Source organism: Cololabis saira, chromosome 23 (assembly GCF_033807715.1).
Source record: "Cololabis saira isolate AMF1-May2022 chromosome 23, fColSai1.1, whole genome shotgun sequence".
NCBI classification, from domain to species: Eukaryota; Metazoa; Chordata; class Actinopteri; order Beloniformes; family Belonidae; genus Cololabis; species Cololabis saira.
This window is the reverse complement of record NC_084609.1, coordinates 154631-173016: the sequence shown is the minus strand read 5'-3', so window position 1 is coordinate 173016 and position 18386 is coordinate 154631. Positions and strand designations below refer to the sequence as shown.

General features: G+C 39.6%; 1 protein-coding gene and 1 long non-coding RNA gene across 3 annotated transcripts in view; one reads left to right on the top strand and one right to left on the bottom strand.

Annotated features, from left to right (window-relative positions):
• LOC133424461 (zinc finger protein 239-like) overlaps positions 1 to 18386 on the bottom strand; it is a 278042-nt gene extending 259656 nt beyond the window's left edge. The window contains exons 1-3 of one of the 2 annotated variants that reach the window (XM_061715091.1): positions 18136 to 18386; positions 15802 to 15882; positions 8213 to 9197 (exon numbers count right to left, since the gene is read on the bottom strand). In XM_061715091.1, coding sequence (XP_061571075.1) covers positions 8424 to 9197; positions 15802 to 15882; positions 18136 to 18150 — 870 coding nt within the window. In that variant the 5' untranslated portion in view covers positions 18151 to 18386 and the 3' untranslated portion in view covers positions 8213 to 8423. Of the gene's footprint in view, positions 1 to 8212; positions 9198 to 15801; positions 15883 to 18135 lie in introns of those variants that run through there. The other variant, XM_061715092.1, reaches the window with a different exon arrangement.
• LOC133424473 (uncharacterized) lies at positions 5120 to 6007 on the top strand. Its single transcript, XR_009770884.1, has 3 exons — positions 5120 to 5301; positions 5740 to 5765; positions 5935 to 6007. It is a non-coding gene; the product is annotated as an uncharacterized LOC133424473 (long non-coding RNA).

Genomic DNA, 18386 nt, shown 5'->3' with positions numbered 1-18386 from the left:
CAGTTTATTGATACGGAATAAATAAAGCTTACCAAGTCTGAAAACTCTTCTCAGCGCTCCCCCTTTTATTCTCAAGGGTTGGGAAGACCACACCCCCAGTCTTTTAATCTCCCACCATTAAGTATCATATCTTCCTTCACACCGGAGGCTGGACAAAACAGTCTTTTATTTTCGAGACTCAGATACCAACACTCCTCCTTTTCTCCTCCTTTAGAAAAACATCTGTTTTCAGAACAGGTGATATCTCTCCTTCATTTTCTCTCTCCTGAAGACATCTGTTTTCAGAATCAAGTTATATCTCTCCTCCACCTTCCCTCCCCTGAAAACACCTGCTCCAGAATCAAATTATATCTCTCCGTAAGGAGGGAGCTCTGGCCATAAACAAACCCCCATGACACCTAGCGTGCACATATCATAATCAGCTGTTTCTATGATCGTGCTCATGTATGACAAAGACTCATATCATAATCAGCTTTTCACTCCTTCTCTCCCTGAGAACAACCAAATGAACCTTCCTGAGAGAGCTCCCTTTATACTCTCTATCACACACACACACTGAGGCTGAGACAGCTTTCTTAAGCCTGAATTAAGGTTCTGCGTCAAACCGTGACGCCGTCGTGAACCCTTCGGACTTCTCTGTCACTCCATTTTGCCGCAGTGCAGTACCCCCCCGTGACCGCTAATTCGCAATCTTTTCCTGAATGGTTTATCCGACTTTTTCCGGTCACAGTGAATCAAAGAGATAAGGACAACTATTGTGCAAAAAACCAAACAAAAAAAATCACACATACACGAAGAAAAGAGCGCTGAAAGTACACGACTGCTTCAAACCGGAAACTGGAAATGCATTGCTTCCAAGCGAACCAATCACAGCCCTCTCGTCTGCGTTTGGTCTGCGTCGCCTTGACGTGTAGTTACAATTTTCGGGAGGTGCACGTCAGTGACGGCGTGTGGTCTGCGTCGACGCGGACGACACAGCGTAGGCATGCCGTCGTTTTGACGGCATGCCTACGCATCGTTTTTCTTTTTTCCTCTTTTCCTTTTTTTTCTCCTTTTTCCTTTTTTAATCTCGACATTTCGGCATTTTTCCCGACATTTTGACTTTTTCTCGAAATGTTGACTTTTTTCTCGACATTTCGACTTTTTTCTCGAAGTGCAAATTGAAAACTAAATCTTCCCCCAGTTCTAACTAATATAGAAACATGCAGCATGTGTTGTCTTCATTCTAAGGCTGATACAAGACTTTTCATTTTTTGCGGCTCCAGACATATTTGTTTTTTGTGTTTTTGGTCGAATATGGCTCTTTAACATTTTGGGTTGCCGACACCTGTCCTAGATCCTCGGGGTTCTCTGGACTCTCTGGGCTGGACCGGGGTTTCGAGGTGGCTCCTGGCCACAGGACTGCAGGCGGGTCGGCTAAAGGCTCTGCTGGATCCCCCCTGGGTGATGTGGGAAGATAGTTCCACTCAGGCCCCCATGCCGGTGGGTCGGGGTGCCCCTCGTCCTGCTGCGGCTCGCTCGTACCTCGTCCCGCTGCGGCTCGCTCGTACCCTCGTCCTGCTGCGGCTCGCTCGTACCTCGTCCTGCCGCGTCTCGCTCGTACCCTCGTTCTGCCGCGGCTCGCTCGTACCCTCGTCCTGCTGCGGCTCGCTCGTACCCTCGTCCTGCCGCGGCTCGCTCGTACCCTCGTCCTGCTGCAGCTCGCTCGTACCCTCGTCCTGCTGCGGCTCGCTCGTACCTCGTCCTGCCGCGTCTCGCTCGTACCCTCGTCCTGCTGCGGCTCGCTCGTACCCTCGTCCTGCCGCGGCTCGCTCGTACCCTCGTCCTGCCGCGGCTCGCTCGTACCCTCGTCCTGCTGCGGCTCGCTCGTACCCTCGTCCCGCTGCGGCTCGCTCGTACCCTCGTCCCGCCGCGGCTCGCTCGTACCCTCGTCCTGCTGCGGCTCGCTCGTACCCTCGTCCTGCCGCGGCTCGCTCGTAACCTCGTCCCGCCGCGGCTCGCTCGTACCCTCGTCCTGCTGCGGCTCGCTCGTACCCTCGTCCTGCTGCGGCTCGCAGTTGTTCATTTTTTCTTTTTTATTATTTTATTGGAAACCAAATCTATCACTCTTATACAAGAAATCCACCTTAAGGGTCGACTGAAGTGTAACAAAAGTAAATATTCTACAGAAACAGCTTTGCATGTTCACTTTTAAACATTCAGGGTTGTTTCCTGTAACTTTGACTTGTTGTCACATGTTTCAGCAAACAAAGACACGTCAGGGTCAGAGGTGTTACGGTGTGAAAACGGTTTCAGTGTTAAGTTGCCCACAAACAGGAACTTCCACCTTCACAAACAGGAAGTTCCACCATCACAAACAGGAAGTTCCACCATCACAAACAGGAAGTTCAACCTTCACAAACAGGAAGTTCCACCTTCACAAACAGGAAGTTCCACCTTCACGTACAGACCTGCAGCAGAGAGAAGCATAATTTCATCCAGCAGAGACAGAATGACACCACGACTGCAGCTCTTCATCACTTTACTGCTTCACTTTGAAGGTAAAGATCAACTCTGACTCATGTTTTAGGGTTTCATTTGATTTAAAAAGACTGTAAACACCACTCTGAAGTTGTTATGTAGCTAAATGTATTTTCTTTACTAAAACTCACCTCTGTTACAATCAGACCACTTAAAGACAACGTTACATTACTCTGAATGTTTCACCAGAGATTATGTGTTGAAGTCTCTTCTCTGTGCTGACAAACATAAATATGGAGGTTAAATATGTTTCTAGGGTCAGGTTGATGTGTGAAGTGTAAAACCTTTCTCAGTGTTTTTCTCTGCAGCAGGAATCAGTGATGGACGAATCGTTCTCCATCACAGAGCTGGAGATGACGTCGTTTTACCGTCTAACGTTGGTTCATCACGTTACCCATGTGATGTTCACTGGTTTTATTACAAAGATGTAAATGCAAACGGACAAGTCAAGGTTCATAATGGAACTACAGTGAAGACGTCAGCTGGAGATGACAGGATGAGTTTGAGCAGTAACTGCTCTCTGATCATCAACAACATCACTGCTGAAGATGCTGGTCGTTACATCTGTAGGATTAGATTTACTGATGGTTTCTATGACACATCTGTGTATCTGAATATATTAACAGGTGAGTGTTTTGACTTAAAAACATCCAGACTGTCAGTTTGAATCCTCCTCATCAACTCTGAGTGAAACGCTGTTAAAACCTTGTGTGGATTTGTCAGCGACATGAACGTCTGGTCTGTTTGGGATCATCACAAGCAATACTGGGGAGAACAAGATACATGCTGGATTATAAATCATTGCACATTCTGTATTCATCACTAGTATTACCATATCTGGATTATTGTGTGGAAGTTTGGGGCAACACATATATAAACAATTTACAACCGTTATTCAGACTGCAAAAAAAAGCAATCAGGAAACTTCACAATGTGGTTATAAGGATATAATAATTATAAGGTTATAAGGATCACACTAACACACTGTTTTTAAAGTTGCATGTGTTGAAATTCTGGGACATTGTCAAACTAAAAACTCTACAAATCATATTCAAAGCGAGAACTGATTCACTTCCAGGCAATTTACGGAAAATGTTTTTAAGAGGAAAATTGAATTTCAAAAAACAATGTGTTAATTCTAAAAGGAAAAGCATGAGTATCTCAGTTGTTGGAGTGGATCTATGGAATGGGTTGGGTGATGGTTGAAGCAATGTACAAATATAAATCCATTTAAAAAATGGTACAAAAATGAAATTCTGGGCAGTTATTTGGTTGAGGATTTATGTTAAGGAAAGATTGTGTTTGTTAGCTGGTTAGGTGCAAAGGCTCAACCAATGGGAGAATCTGTAGCCTAATAGGTAAATTAGCAGCTATTTATTAATAATATTTATGTTTATTTTATAATAGAGGTAACAAAGGGGCAGGGTTAAATAAGTTTTACTTCTACAATTCTCTTATGCAATTATGTAAATATCCATCTGTAAATATCCGTCAGTTATCTTTTTTTATATACTAGTATTTCTTATTATTTATCTTTCTTCTTCTTCTTCTTCTTCTTCTTCTTCTTCTTATTATTATTATTATTATTATTATTATTATTATTGTTGTATACCAGCTTACTGTTTATAGTGTTTATAGTGTGTTATTATTATAACTGTGTTATTACTTTTACTTTTTCTACTGATGCCTCTTGTTTTTGCACTATCCCCTTTGCTGCTGTAAACTGCAAATTTCCCCTCTGTGGGACTATTAAAGGTTTATCTTATCTTATCTTATCTTACCTGCTCCTTTTCGGACGCTGTTTTTTTTTTCCCTGCTTGTATTACGTTTTTTTGTTGTTGTTGCTTTTTTTCTGTATGTTTTGAATTTGTTTTAAAATTTTATATTTTTTTCCTTATGTGTTCGAAATAAACAATTCAATCAAAATCAATCAATCCTCAACACGATGGATCCTCTCAGAGGAACTGGACCCCAAACACCTGACGTTTATTTACACGTGCAGAACAGATGACAGAAACCTTTACCTTTGTTTAGTAAAACATAATTTCTTCCTCTCTCTTTTCACCAGCTTCATGATAAATCTTCAGATTTAGATTTATTTTAGCTAAATATTTGATGTTTCCATCAGACAATCACTCAGTAAAACTGAATCAGTAAAAAGAGGAGTTTCTCATATTCAAGTGGCTTTAACAGCAGTTATTTGTTTTTCTTCCAGTCTCTCCATCTCCACCCGATGTGGATCCAGGAAGGGATGGAGATGTGACATTACACTGTTCTCTGATGAGACAGTTTTTTGGTCCCTGTGAGCAGAACAGCATCATCTGGTGGATGAGACAGGAAGTGTGCTGCTTGGTGAAGGTGATGGGTTTGTGTCTGGAGGACAGAACAACTGTGTTTCTGATCTGATGGTGAAACATCAGAGAGGTCCAAGAGAAGATTCACCTGCCAGGTTGTTGAAGGAGACAGAGTGAAGATAGATGCTGAATACACGCTGGACTTTACAGGTAAGACACCCTGGAATCATCAAGACAAGGAAATGAAGGAGAGAAGATCATCTAAACTGTTTGTTATAATCACAATTAACCTCATACATGTATAATTCATTCATATTTCCTTTGCAATCATTTAGTTGAATCCTTTGATTCCAGATTCCTCTCTGATCGACACCAGCGTGATCATCGGATCAGCAGTCGGGGGTGATGGTGGTTCTGGCTGCTGTTGTTATTTTCATCATATGCAGGAAGAAAACCAAAGAAACAGAAGATCAGCAGAATGAATCAAGTATGAAAGTCATCAGAAAACAGCACATGTGCAGAACTGAACCAGCTGATGATTGAAGTCTCTGTCTCAGATTCCACTTGTGGAAACTCCAGGAACCTCCAATAACTGCAGAAGTCAAGTCCTCTGTTGAGATGAAACACAACTCTGAGGTCTTGATCCCCCACAGATTTGTTCCTGGTTCCTTTATATGTGAAGAAAACTACATTTATTCTTCTTTGAAGAACAAGACATTTAAAAAATGCTTAAGTTGAATCTGAATGTTTATATAAAATCTTGCTGGAGTGTTTTGGATCAGCTGATATTTCTTTGTTGAGTCGTCCTGATAATAACTTTGATGCAGAGCAGAAGTTTATTAGTAGAAACATTATTTACTGAATGAAGCTGATGGACATGTAATGATGTTGTTGACTAACTCTTGAAATGTGACCTTTGTTTCAGATGTTCAGCAGCTGATGCTCCACAATGTGAGTATCAGAGCGCCGTTTCTTCCCTTGTGGTCAAACACGGAACTGCAGCAACGTTGATGTTCAGAGGTCGATTCCTCTCTGGAACAGTGAAATAAAGCTGTGCTTTAAAACAAATGTTTGTGTAACAGAGTTTAAGAGACATTTCTGTATTTGTGTTTGTCTCCAGGATGATCCAGAGAACAATGTTACTTATGCTGCTGTTGGTGGTTTCAATCCAAATACTTCCACTAAAATAAAGGGAAGTGACTCCCTCAGATGTGGTTTTGCTTCTTCATAATGTTTCCATCTTAAATGTGTTTTACGGGACTATTGTAGGATTACGGAGAGTAATGCAGAGTTTAGCTGAGAATCTGTCAGCAGATACTTTTACCTCCAGTGAAGACAGATAGATGGATGACAGCAGGTCCTTCCAATTCTTCTAACATTTATGAGGTCATTTATCAGGTCAAGGAGGAAGAAGATGTGTTGACTTTGGCTGCGTCCCAATACTCCCCCTCGCCCTCGTTTTCTTCACTAACCCTAACTTTTGCGCGTTCCCGTGAAGGTAGTGGTGTCCCAATTCCTCTTTTCAACTAGGGGGAGTGGGCATAACGAGGGCTAGGGGCTGAGAATAGCCCCTACGGATCGAGGGATTTCCGATGCTGACTTCGCGAGCGAAGGGGTATGAAAATTTCCCAGAATGCTTTTCGTCGTCATTTGCGGACTGAATCAAAAAAAAAACATGGCGTACATTTCTTAGTGAATAAATCAATATTTTGAGTTAGTTTCTGCATAAAAATGCATTTTGATTACATTTCTAGCGACAAATCCATATTTTACTTTCATAATATTCACTCAGTGAATGTACATAATCCCTTTTTTGTCCGTTGTTCGCGAAGAATCGTGCCGGAGTAAAGGCTGTTAGGTTACGCCGTAAGCTACGCCATAGGCTACGTAAGCTACGCCGTAGGCTCTGCGTCGATTTGACAAGCCGACCGAAGGCAAACAGGCAGACTCGTCTCAGATTGTGACCGAGGGAGCAAGCATTTTTTTTGTGAGAAATAGAGAGAAATAATCCTGTGACTCGTCAGATTTGTTTTGGATGTTTCTGATATAATAGTTTTCAGAAACCACAAAGTAATCCAGCTGTTATCTGGGTAATTTACACACTTTCAGATAAAGTTGCCAAATATCACACCAGAATAAAGGGATTTATGGTTCCGCATTACACCAACGCAGAGCTTACGGCGTAGGTTACGTAACCTACGCCGTAAGCTCTGCGTTGATGTACGCAGCGACGCGCGCCGTAGCGCTCTGCGTCAATTTAACACGAAACCATCAGCTCCGGAGCTGGCAGACAGAAATCTCGAAATTTCGGAGCAAATTTCTCAACAGGCGTAGCTACAACTGTTAGATCTCATCTATTAAACCAACATCTTCCTAAATGATTTATTTCAGCCAGCGTAATTCTCAACAGAGCAGGCTGTCCCAGCGATCACGTCTGTTTTCGGGCTGTGAGCTGCTGCTGCTCCCCGGGGGCGGCGGCTATTCTCATCTCCGAAAACATCGGGTCAAATTTCTTAACAGGCGTTATTTGGATAAACTGAGCCCTGGTTGCGGATCTTAAGGTTACCTTTATGCCTGAAAAAATATTAAAACTTAATAAAGTGCCATAACAGTGCTACAGCGGAAATTAAAACAGCTTTTGGCTCTCAGCTTTCTGATCAGGAAGGGATGAAAACGAGGGGGAGTAGGAGAAATGGGACAGGCACCTGGGCCAAGTGCCCTAGATCTCAAGTGCCCTAAAATCTCCCCCTTCTTTTTTAGGGGGTAGGGAAGAAAAGAAAGGCGAGTGAAGGGGAATTGGGATTGGGCCTTATTCTGCTGTGAGGATCAAAACAGCCGCGTCTCCAAACCCAAATAGAGGATAAAAGACCTGGAGGACGTCCGGTTGTCCATCTGCTGACAGGAAGTGGACAGTTGGACTCATGTTCAGTCGTATTAGATGTAGTTGTTCAGCAGGAACACTTGATCACTTTTCTTCTTTCTCTGCTCTATCTTTCATTTGTACTCTGATGGTAGAATCTGATCTTTTATATCTGGAACTGTTAATTGCATTTTAGGTTGAGTTTTTTTATAAATCTTAAGTTTTTCTCACTGTCTCATCAACAGTTGTGTCTGTTTTACAAGCTCAATTTAACGATAGTTATTAATAACTAATAAAAGATTACTTACAGGAAATAATAACTAATCAGTCTCAAAGTAGCTGTTATTCCCCTACATGTCACCCTGTTGCCACGGGGGGGCGTTAAAGAATAACAGTGAAGGAAGGAGTCCGAGCTCAGACCTTTGCAACCAGCAGCTGTGACAAATATCTATAAAATAAACACAAACAACTTCTCTCATTCAAATTAAATCAGAATTTATTTACTAAAGTCTTAAAAGAAAGTGAAACAAAACCCGGGATAAATTCCGATGCCTAGACTACACAAACAACAACTAACTAAACAACATAAACAATTAACCAAACATTAAACACAAACTTCAGATCATCTATGTGTGTCAGTGCGTATGTGTGAATTATTTCTTTCACACTAAATTAACAAAACTAAATTGGTGCATTTTAACTTACTCTCAAAATAAATGATATCAGCACTGATCACAAATGTACACTTTTTATCCCGTGTGAATATGTTGATGTCTCCTTAGATTACTTGAGTCGCTAAAAGCTGCTCCACACTGATCACATCTGTAAGGCTTTTCTCCAGTGTGAATACGTTGGTGAATCCTTATAGCACTTTGCTGGGCAAAAGCCGCTCCACACTGAACACATCTGTAAGGCTTTTCTCCAGTGTGAATACGTTGGTGAGTCGCCAATTGATCTTGCCGGGCAAAAGCTGCTCCACACTGATCACATCTGTAACGCTTTTCTCCAGTGTGAATAGGTTGGTGTTTTGTAAGATCACTTTGCTGGGCAAAAGCCACTCCACACTGATCACATCTGTAAGGCTTTTCTCCAGTGTGAATACGTTGGTGCCTCCTTAAAGCACCTTGCTCGGCAAAAGCTGCTCCACACTGATCACATCTGTAAGGCTTTTCTCCAGTGTGAATACGTTGGTGTTGCTTTAGGTTACCTTTTTGGGCAAAAGCTGCTCCACACTGATCACATCTGTAAGGCTTTTCTCCAGTGTGAATACGTTGGTGTTGCTTTAGGTTACCTTTTTGGGCAAAAGCTGCTCCACACTGATCACATCTGTAAGGCTTGTCTCCAGTGTGAATGAGCTGGTGTTGCTTTAGGTGACCTTGTCGAGCAAAAGCCGCTCCACACTGATCACAGCTGTACGGTTTACCACCAGTGTGAGTTTTCTTATGCTTCTTCAGGTTTGATGAAGTGGTGAAGACTTGCTCGCAATCATCACAGCAGTGTCTTTTGGGTCTTCCTTCATGATTCTGTAACAGAGAGGATGACTGAAGTGAGAAAAAATAAGTTTTGTGTCCTGAAGATGCCCTAGATTCCCAAAACACAGCTTTAGTTTTAGTCAGCGACGCACCTGCGGTTTATCATAGCAAATGCCTGTTTTTCTGTGAGAAAGAGCCTGGTTCGCACGGGATTTCGGTCCCGTGGGAGCCGAAACTTGTTTTGAGAGCTTGCGGACAGGGGGGCGAATAGGTCTTTCCCCTCCCTCTCCGCAAGGTGCTGAGGGAAAGGTATAAAAGACAGGGATCCCGGAAGTATAGCCAGAGTCGGCCGTGGGTTCTGGCAAAACGCCCGGCATTGGGTTTTTCCTTGGCTTATTCAAAACCGGACTGCCTTGGCTCTCCAGTCTGTGTCGAGGTAAGAACGCCTGTTTAACCCTTTCACCTGTGTGTGATGATTGCAACTGTGTTGATTGCTGCTGTTTTGCGGGGGATAGCTTGTCGCGTCATCCTGGCAAACGAGTGATATTGTGTGTACTGCCGAGTTGTGGGGGGTAATTGGACACTTATCCTAGCAAACGGGTAGTTTTGTGGATGTCTTCTATGTAATGCTTGCTTTTTGCTAATAAATGTATTCATATCTTATAGCAAAGGCGAGTGTGTGTGTGATTCATTTTGGGTACAGCCGACCACTCCTAGAACCTAACTTGAGATTTCTCCCAAAACAATGACTTACATTATCTTAGCTGCATTATCAAAAGCCTTTTCAGTTTCAATCAAGTGCTGCCTGTCAGGTTCTTTCCTGTGAGACAATTAAGTTTATCTACTGAGGACTAATGTTAAACATATTTTGTTACAACTAGTTCTTAACAGTACGACACCGTCAAATGAGACTTCTTATACGTCTACGTAATAAGTGTAAAATTTGAGAGCTGCTGAAGCACACAGTGAAAACTCATTCATGTACTATTTATATTGAACATAAAATTGAACATGAACTATTGTGTGTGCGCGCGCACACGCACGCACGCAGTCGTTGCACTGTTGACGGATGTAGTGTCTTTTTTACTTTGCCTTACGTTCTTACTTGCCATTTCAGGAGATGATATAGCACTGAGCTATAAGAGTAGTGAACCAGTGGGGGTAACCCTTTCTTTTACAGTACAGTAATAACCAGGTAATACCATGGTAATTACACTGTAATTAGGCACAGTGTTGAAAATATAGTAGGGGTGTAACAATATATCGTGCCACGAAATTTCGCGATACAAAAACGTCACGATACGTGTCGTGGAGGTGACAACCTGTATCGCGATATTGGATTATTAATATTAATCTATTGTGTTGACTAGAAACGCGCATCTGACCGCGGCCGCAGCCGCGACCGCGCGGACCAAAATCTTACTCCGCTCACAAGAAAGTAGTCCCGTTTTGCGGTCCTGTTTTGAGCTCTGAACCTTTACTTATTTAAGTCTGGTGTAGAGTTAAGCCTTACCTTATTAAATTAAACCTTTTTGGGGTCGTGAGTAGGATAAACACGGGACAACTTCTGCGTGAGTTTGCGTGTACTTCAATGTCCGCTCAACAGCGTAGGATTTCAGAACATCAACACAACACCTAGTGCTGTATCACTCCGCCCAATCTAAAACATACTAACAACTGACATACTGACTAGTGTAATTATAGTCCCTGATTTACAGAATATAAAGAATATATTTATAAAATAATGAACCCTGAATTACCAAAATAACCTTCTTAACAAAAATAAATCTCCTCTTACACTTATAAGGTGAACATGAATCAATCTTTTTTATGATGTAAAATTGTATGTATTTATTTACTTTTATTTATTTATTCAATTTTAGTTGTTAAATTTCTGGAAAAGAAAAAAGTCAAATCATACATGAGAGAAACTATTCAGTTTGTGGCAAAATATTTGTACTTGTATGAAACTGAAGATGCATAATGCAAACCTGACATTTACTTTTAGTTCAGTTTGTGGAAAATGGTTGGCCTGGCTTTCTCTTTAAAACTTAAACAGTTATAAAGCATTACAAACTGTAACAGTAGGGCAAACACACAGCATTGTTTTGTATTATGTGTCTTTCAAATAAAAGACCATTTTTTCCAGTCATATGTTCCTCTATCAAGGTTGTTAAAAAATACTGCTATAATATCGTATCGTATCGTTATCGTGACCTCAATATCGTGTATCGTACCGTATCGTGAGATTAGTGTATCGTTACACCCCTAAAATATAGACACATTCAGTCAATCAATGCAACAAATAAAAAATACAGTGCATTCAATAACGATAACAAAATATTTAAATCTCAAACTGGCATGTCAAGGACCCCAGTATTATCTGCATTTGGCCATCACACTTAATCTCTTTTTTTTTTCCAGAGAACCTCACAGAAGCAAAGACTTCTATTATTATACTATTCTATCTAGACTATTATAATTCTCTACGGAGCCACTCTGGTGACATTTGAAAAAAATAAAATAATTATTTTGATAATGAACATTGATTATCACGCATTGATTAACGCATGGCCTCGAGTTATTAATGCGTGGCCACTAGATATTAACCCATGGCCACGAGTTATCAATGTGTGGCCACGCATTATTTTATTTTTTTCAAATGTCACCAAAGGGGCTCCATATTTCTAAATAAAATATGCTGTAAAAGTGTCTTAAGCCAACTCATTGGTTGGTCAAATGGGTTAATCATTAACTAGGAAGGTACCGTTCGCTAACATGAATGCTAACATGACTTATTAAGCTAACGTTAAGTTTAAAATATGTATAAGATTAAGGTGACGTGACTTCTGGGTGGTGCCTGACTGCGATGCACGTGTAGCTTAACAGCTAGCCTTCAACAACCTCTCAAATCCTCATTTTTACTTTTTTTTACCGACTAAACTGACAAGTCATCACAGCATAATGTCTCAAGTGAAGCCTGGGAGTAAACGAGAAGGAAACAGCATGTCACCGTTGAAGAAAAAAAAACAATGGTTACAATGCCGAGAGGATCTGGACGACGCCATAGCTAACGCTGATAGCTCTGCTATGCTAGCGCAGCAGCAGAAACTCAGTGAGTTTATTCAGTCGGCAGTGAAAGAAGCGGTCAACGACATCCTCACCCCACAGCTAGCCGCAGCCCAAGAGCTAACGCGAGACTGGTCGGGCTGAAAGAAGGTGAAGAAGAGTCGGACGATCTGGACCCTAGTGGTCTGTAGAGGACCTGTAGGTCTGGATCTGGACCCTGGTGGTCTGTAGAGGACCTGTAGGTCTGGATCTGGACCCTGGTGGTCTGTAGAGGACCTGCAGGTCTGGATCTGGATCCTAGTGGTCTGTAGAGGACCTGCAGGTCTGGATCTGGACCCTAGTGGTCTGTAGAGGACCTGCAGGTCTGGATCTGGACCCTAGTGGTCTGTAGAGGACCTGCAGGTCTGGATCTGGACCCTAGTGGTCTGTAGAGGACCTGCAGGTCTGGATCTGGACCCTAGTGGTCTGTAGAGGACCTGCAGGTCTGGATCTGGACCCTAGTGGTCTGTAGAGGACCTGCAGGTCTGGATCTGGACCCGGTCCCCCTCCCTCACCATTAGGCCTGCGTTGAAAAAAATCGATTTTTCTGATTCTAAATCAATTTTCATATGAATTCCTAAAAATTGATTCTTATGTCTAAAGATCGATTTATTTTCATTATTACACTTTCACCTGGTGAACTTTAATCCCAGTAGTCACATCATTTAATTTACACATGTCCTGTTGAGCTGTTGCGATTTCTTTCTTTTTTGCACTTTAAATGGATATTGAAAGGAATATGTGAGTTCTTTATTTCTTAGTTATCTATTTCATAGTTAACTTTTGGATTTTTTTTTGTTTTTGCCCAAAAAACTATGTCTTGTTGGACACGAGAATAATTGGTGCCATGTTCTTGCCTTTAAATATGTTATGGGATGAAACATTAAAGTTTTCAGTTATAATTGCATAAATTGTTTACATTTCATTACTTTATATACTGTATTAGGGTAAGATTTGCATAAAATACTAAAAACCAAATTCTCAAAAATTAAAAACCGATAAAACATATAAAATTGAAAAGATAAAAACGGAATGTGTGAAAAACTAAAAGTGATTTCCTCCGTCTCTGTTTCCTCCCTGGATGTGTTTGGTAATTCTGCCCCACGATGTTTCTGTTTCAGTTCTATCAGCATTCTGGGAGCTGATTGGTCCTTACAGCATCATTAGCTGCAATACTTGCTGTTGAATCTCAATATAATACTAGTGTTAATATGTTGCAGAGCTACAGTCATAATTCAGGGAACAGCTGAAAAAACAGTTTTAATAACACTAACCCAAATCAATATACAGTGTATAAAGTTACATCAGAGAAAAAATTACTGCTGTACTAGATAATAATGAATATGCTTTAGGTATTTTCTTGGATTTATCAAAGGCCTTTGATATGGTGAATCATGAAATTTTGTTATCAAAAATGTCATGTTATGGTCTTCAAAAACAGGTTTTACAATGGGTTTCCAATTACTTAAACAGCAGAGAGTAATTTGTTGTTTTTAAATGGTATAAAATCACAGCGGGCTGTACTAGAATGCGGGTCCATTCTTGGACCCTTGTTGTTTTTGATATATGTTAATGATCTTGTCAATGCATCAAGTTTATTGTCACTAGGGCTGCACGATTCTGGACAAAATGAGAATCACGATTTTTTTGCTTAGAATTGAGATCACGATTCTCTCACGTTTTTTTTCCAATATAAAATTTATTGCACTTATTACTTTAACTTTGCAACAGCTGAACAAAAATATAATAACAATAAACATCTCTTGTCTTCTTTACACAAACCTTTGAATAATTTAAACAATAATAACAATTTAACAATATTTGTTCCTCCCGGAGTTGAACACCCTTTCAGAAAGGGGACTTGTAACAGATCCTGTAGTTCTGAGGCAACAAATTATTCCTCTGGCTGCTTTTTGCTGTAACAGCTGACATTGAACATAAAAACAATAAACATCTCTCTTGTCTTTATACAATAACAATTTTAACAATATTTATGTGCAATATGTGTCAGGTGATGAGAAAGGTAGATGTTTCTCCAAATGTAATCCACAATCGTTGACAAAATATAACAAACATGACAACATGATAGTTGATCATGACAGGACTACAACAACCTAGAACAGGCCTAGTCCTTTTTTTATGCAGCCATCTTTAAAAAAAAAGATTTTTTTTTTTTTTTAAATCGTCGTCATCTGGAAATGAGATTGCGTTCAAGCATGAATCGAGATCGCGATTTTTTAACGATTAATCGTGCAGCCCTAATTGTCACCTTTAGTTTTTGCTGATGACACAAATCTCTTTGTCACTGATAAGAATTTTGATTTCATTATTGCTAAAGCAAATGCTGGACTCTTTCATTTTTCCCATTGGTTTAAGTTAAACAAGTTATTACTTAATGTCAAGAAATCTAATTTCATTATTTTTAGAAATAAAAACAAGAACTACAATGCAGACAAGGCCAACATTTATATCACTGACAAAGCACTAGCACAAGTTTCATCAGCGAAGTTGTTGGGTGTCTACATTGATGAAAAACTTCACTGTGAATTTGTCTGTAAAAAGGTTTCTAAATCTTTGGGCATTATAAAAAGGGTTAAACAACATTTGAAAAAACGTACACTTCTAAACTTGTACTATAGTTTATTCTATCCTCACATCTCTTACTGTAATATAATTTAGGCTAGCACTTACCGCTCTTATTTACAAGCAATCCATAGATTTCAGAAATCCTTCGTTAGAATTGCCACCAGCTCTTCCTATTTAGCCCCAACGGAGCCATTATTTAAACAATTGCAACTTCTCACAATTTATGAGGTCAACAAGTATCAAATAGGAGTTCTTATGTATAAAGTAATTCACCTTCCTGCATCTTTACACATTTTTTTTCCAAAGTTACTTTGAGTTTAATTCCCATTACCATGCACATTTTACAAGAGGGAAGAATCACTTGCACATTCCTTTCTGTACGACCTCTGTTGCTAAATTTACATTTGTCTACCAAGGTGTAGTGCTGTGGAACGATATAAAACATTTAACAGAATCATGTCTCTCTTTAAATACATTTAAGATTAAATTAAAAAAATCCTTACAGATGTTCTAATCACTTTTGTATCATTGGGTATTGTATATGTATCTCTAGTTTTTATTATTATTTTATATATATATATTTCTCTTTTCTTTCTAAATGTTGTGTAACTATTGTTCTCTGCTGTATAACATACTTCTTTGTATATGATGGAAATCTGCACATGTGTGTATGAGGAATTGTGGGTATTGGGTGGGGAGGGGGGGTGTAAAGTGTTAATTATAATTATTGTAGGTTTAAGAGGGGAGGGTCGCTTATAAGCCCGTCGGGCTTCGTGATCTTTCCTGCACATTTTAACTTTGTTTTATTACTGATTTTTTTTTTTTTCCTCGATGCTTGTATGTTTGTAAGTGCAAAAAATAAAAATAAAATATCGGATTGAATCAAATCTTGATAATCGATTCTGAATCTTAAGAATTGAATGGATTGTTTCCATTTGAATGGATCCCCAGCCCTGCTCACCATGTCCAGCTCCTCCCGCAGGTCCATCTTGGCCGGTTTCCTGCTGCGTTTCCCGGGATTCTTCACCTTCCCCTCCGGCATCTGTATGCAAAATCAAATAATCTATTCAAAAGTTGTGTAAAGTTCACTTTTATTTATAAAAGTATGAACGAAAGAGCCATAACATTTGTTGTGCAAACATCTCAGCAAACATCAGCACTTGTCAGTAACACATATTTAGTGTAAAAATGTCAAATAAAATATAGCTTATTGCCACTGCCAGGGCATTAATGTCATCATTTTTTTTTATGAAAAAAAAAAAGTCTACCAACAAAATCCTGATCCACAATCATGACATTAAAACAGGCAATTTCTGAGGAAACAGCAGAAACTTTTAACGGGGAGCAGCTTTACCGTCTATATTCAGCACCAAATGTCCCTGTTAGAAAGTGTGAAGCACAAAATCACTATTGAAATTTCCTTTACAGGGTCGAATCCGCCGTCTGGGAGAACTTTAAAATTAAAATGTCCATGTAACCGTAATTTTACCTCTCTCCATGTCTGTTTTAGCTTTTCCACATGTTTTTCCGCCAACTCTCTTCCGGTTCTGCAGCAGCCGGTAAAAGACTTTTCAAAACAAAAGCATGTGAGCAACATGCGTTAATGCGCGATAAAATAAATGTTGGCGTTAATAAATGAATGAGTTAACGCGATAATAACGCGTTAACTTGCCCAGCCCTAATAAATATGCATATAAAAGTTGAATTGGATGGCAGCGATATTGAAAGAGTAAACTAAATCTGATTTCTTGGAGTAATAATGGATTAAATTAGCTGGAAATCTCATATTAAGCGTGTACAAAACAAAGTTTCAAAGAGCATTGCAGTACTTAACAGAGCAAAACAGGTTTTGGATCACAGGGCCGTCCACATTCTTTACTGGTCACTAGTTCTTCCATATTTCACTTACTGTGCAGAAATTTGGGGCAATAACTATAAAACCAGGTTCCACTCATTACTCGTACTTCAAAAGAGAGAAATACGATACATTCATAAGGCTGGATATGGAGATCACACTAACTCACTATTCATACAGTCTAAAGTACTAAAACTCATGGATCTAGTGGCATTTCAATCTGCACCAGTAATGTTTAAAGCAAAAAATCATTCACTACCGGATAAACATTCAGAAATTATTCATTGGGAGGGAAGGGGGTTATCATTTAAACTTCAAATCTTTATTCATGCGTACAACAAAAATACGTTTTTGTGTATCAGTTTGTGGAATTAAACTGTGGAATGGTTTGAATTTGGAGTTAAAAGAATGTACAAACAAGAAACTATTTAAGAAGAAATATAAAGAAATGGTTTATTTGAGGTATAAAAGTGAAGACTGTGTTTAAAGATCAGCAGCTGTGTGTGTTCTGCTATTCTGTCATGTTGTCTTTGTCTGTTTATATACTTAGATATACGGATTATATTTATATCATAGTTATATTATATTTATATAAATTATATTATATTTATATAAGTTATATTATATTTATGACAGAGCTTACATCTTGTTTTAAACAGGTTATTTTTGTAAAAAATTATATATATTCATACAAATTAGTGTATAGTATAAAAAATAAATACAGACATATAATTTATGTTTAGTTGTGGAAAGAGGGTGGGATTAAATAAGTTTATACTTCCTCCCACTCCTTTTCCAACATGTAACTGAAATATGTGTTTTGATGGTTTTTTTTTCTTTATGTGGTGGAATGAACCTGGATTTATCTTTTTTCTTGTTTTTTATACATGTTCAAAATAAACAAAAACGAACAAACTCTAAAACTATGTGTGAATGTTTATGTACCAATACCTGATGTATTATTTTTACAAGAATATCTTTGTATCTAGGAAATCTGAGGATCTCAGGGTTTTATTGTGTGTTTTTAGGTAATAAGGTTATTATATTTATTATATGTATCTGTAATTTATAGTAGTTTTGCTGTGTGACTGGGCCCCTAGGAGTTAATCTGTGGAACAGCTTAAATACAGAAATGAAAATGTGGAGCACGTTATTACAATTCAAAAGCTCCTATAAATACTAAATGATTAATAAATATAAAACAAAGGGATAATACACATAGACATGTATATGTACTATTGTATTATTGCTTCTATAAATACTGTATAGAATGATATTTATTAATGACATTTTTTTGTGCATCCTTGGGATCGAGGGGTTCGAACCCGCGACCTTCGGATCATGAGCCCGAAGCCCCAACCACTAGGCCACTCCGCTCCCGAACTCCGTGAATATAGTGGAGAAAAAAGGTGAATTAGCCGTTAGCCGTTAGCTCCCCACCTTGCTGTCGTCCATGCCGCGTCAACGGTCCCGTCAGCCGCGAGAAAACACGTCCTAAACCCACGAACTGCGGGTTTAAACACGTCCTAAACCCACGAACTGCGGGTTTAAACACGTCCTAAACCCACGAATTGCGGGTTTAAACACGTCCTAAACCCACGAACTGCGGGTTTAAACACGTCCTAAACCCACGAACTGCGGGTTTAAACACGTCCTAAACCCACAAACTGCGGGTTTATCTCGGTTTGGAT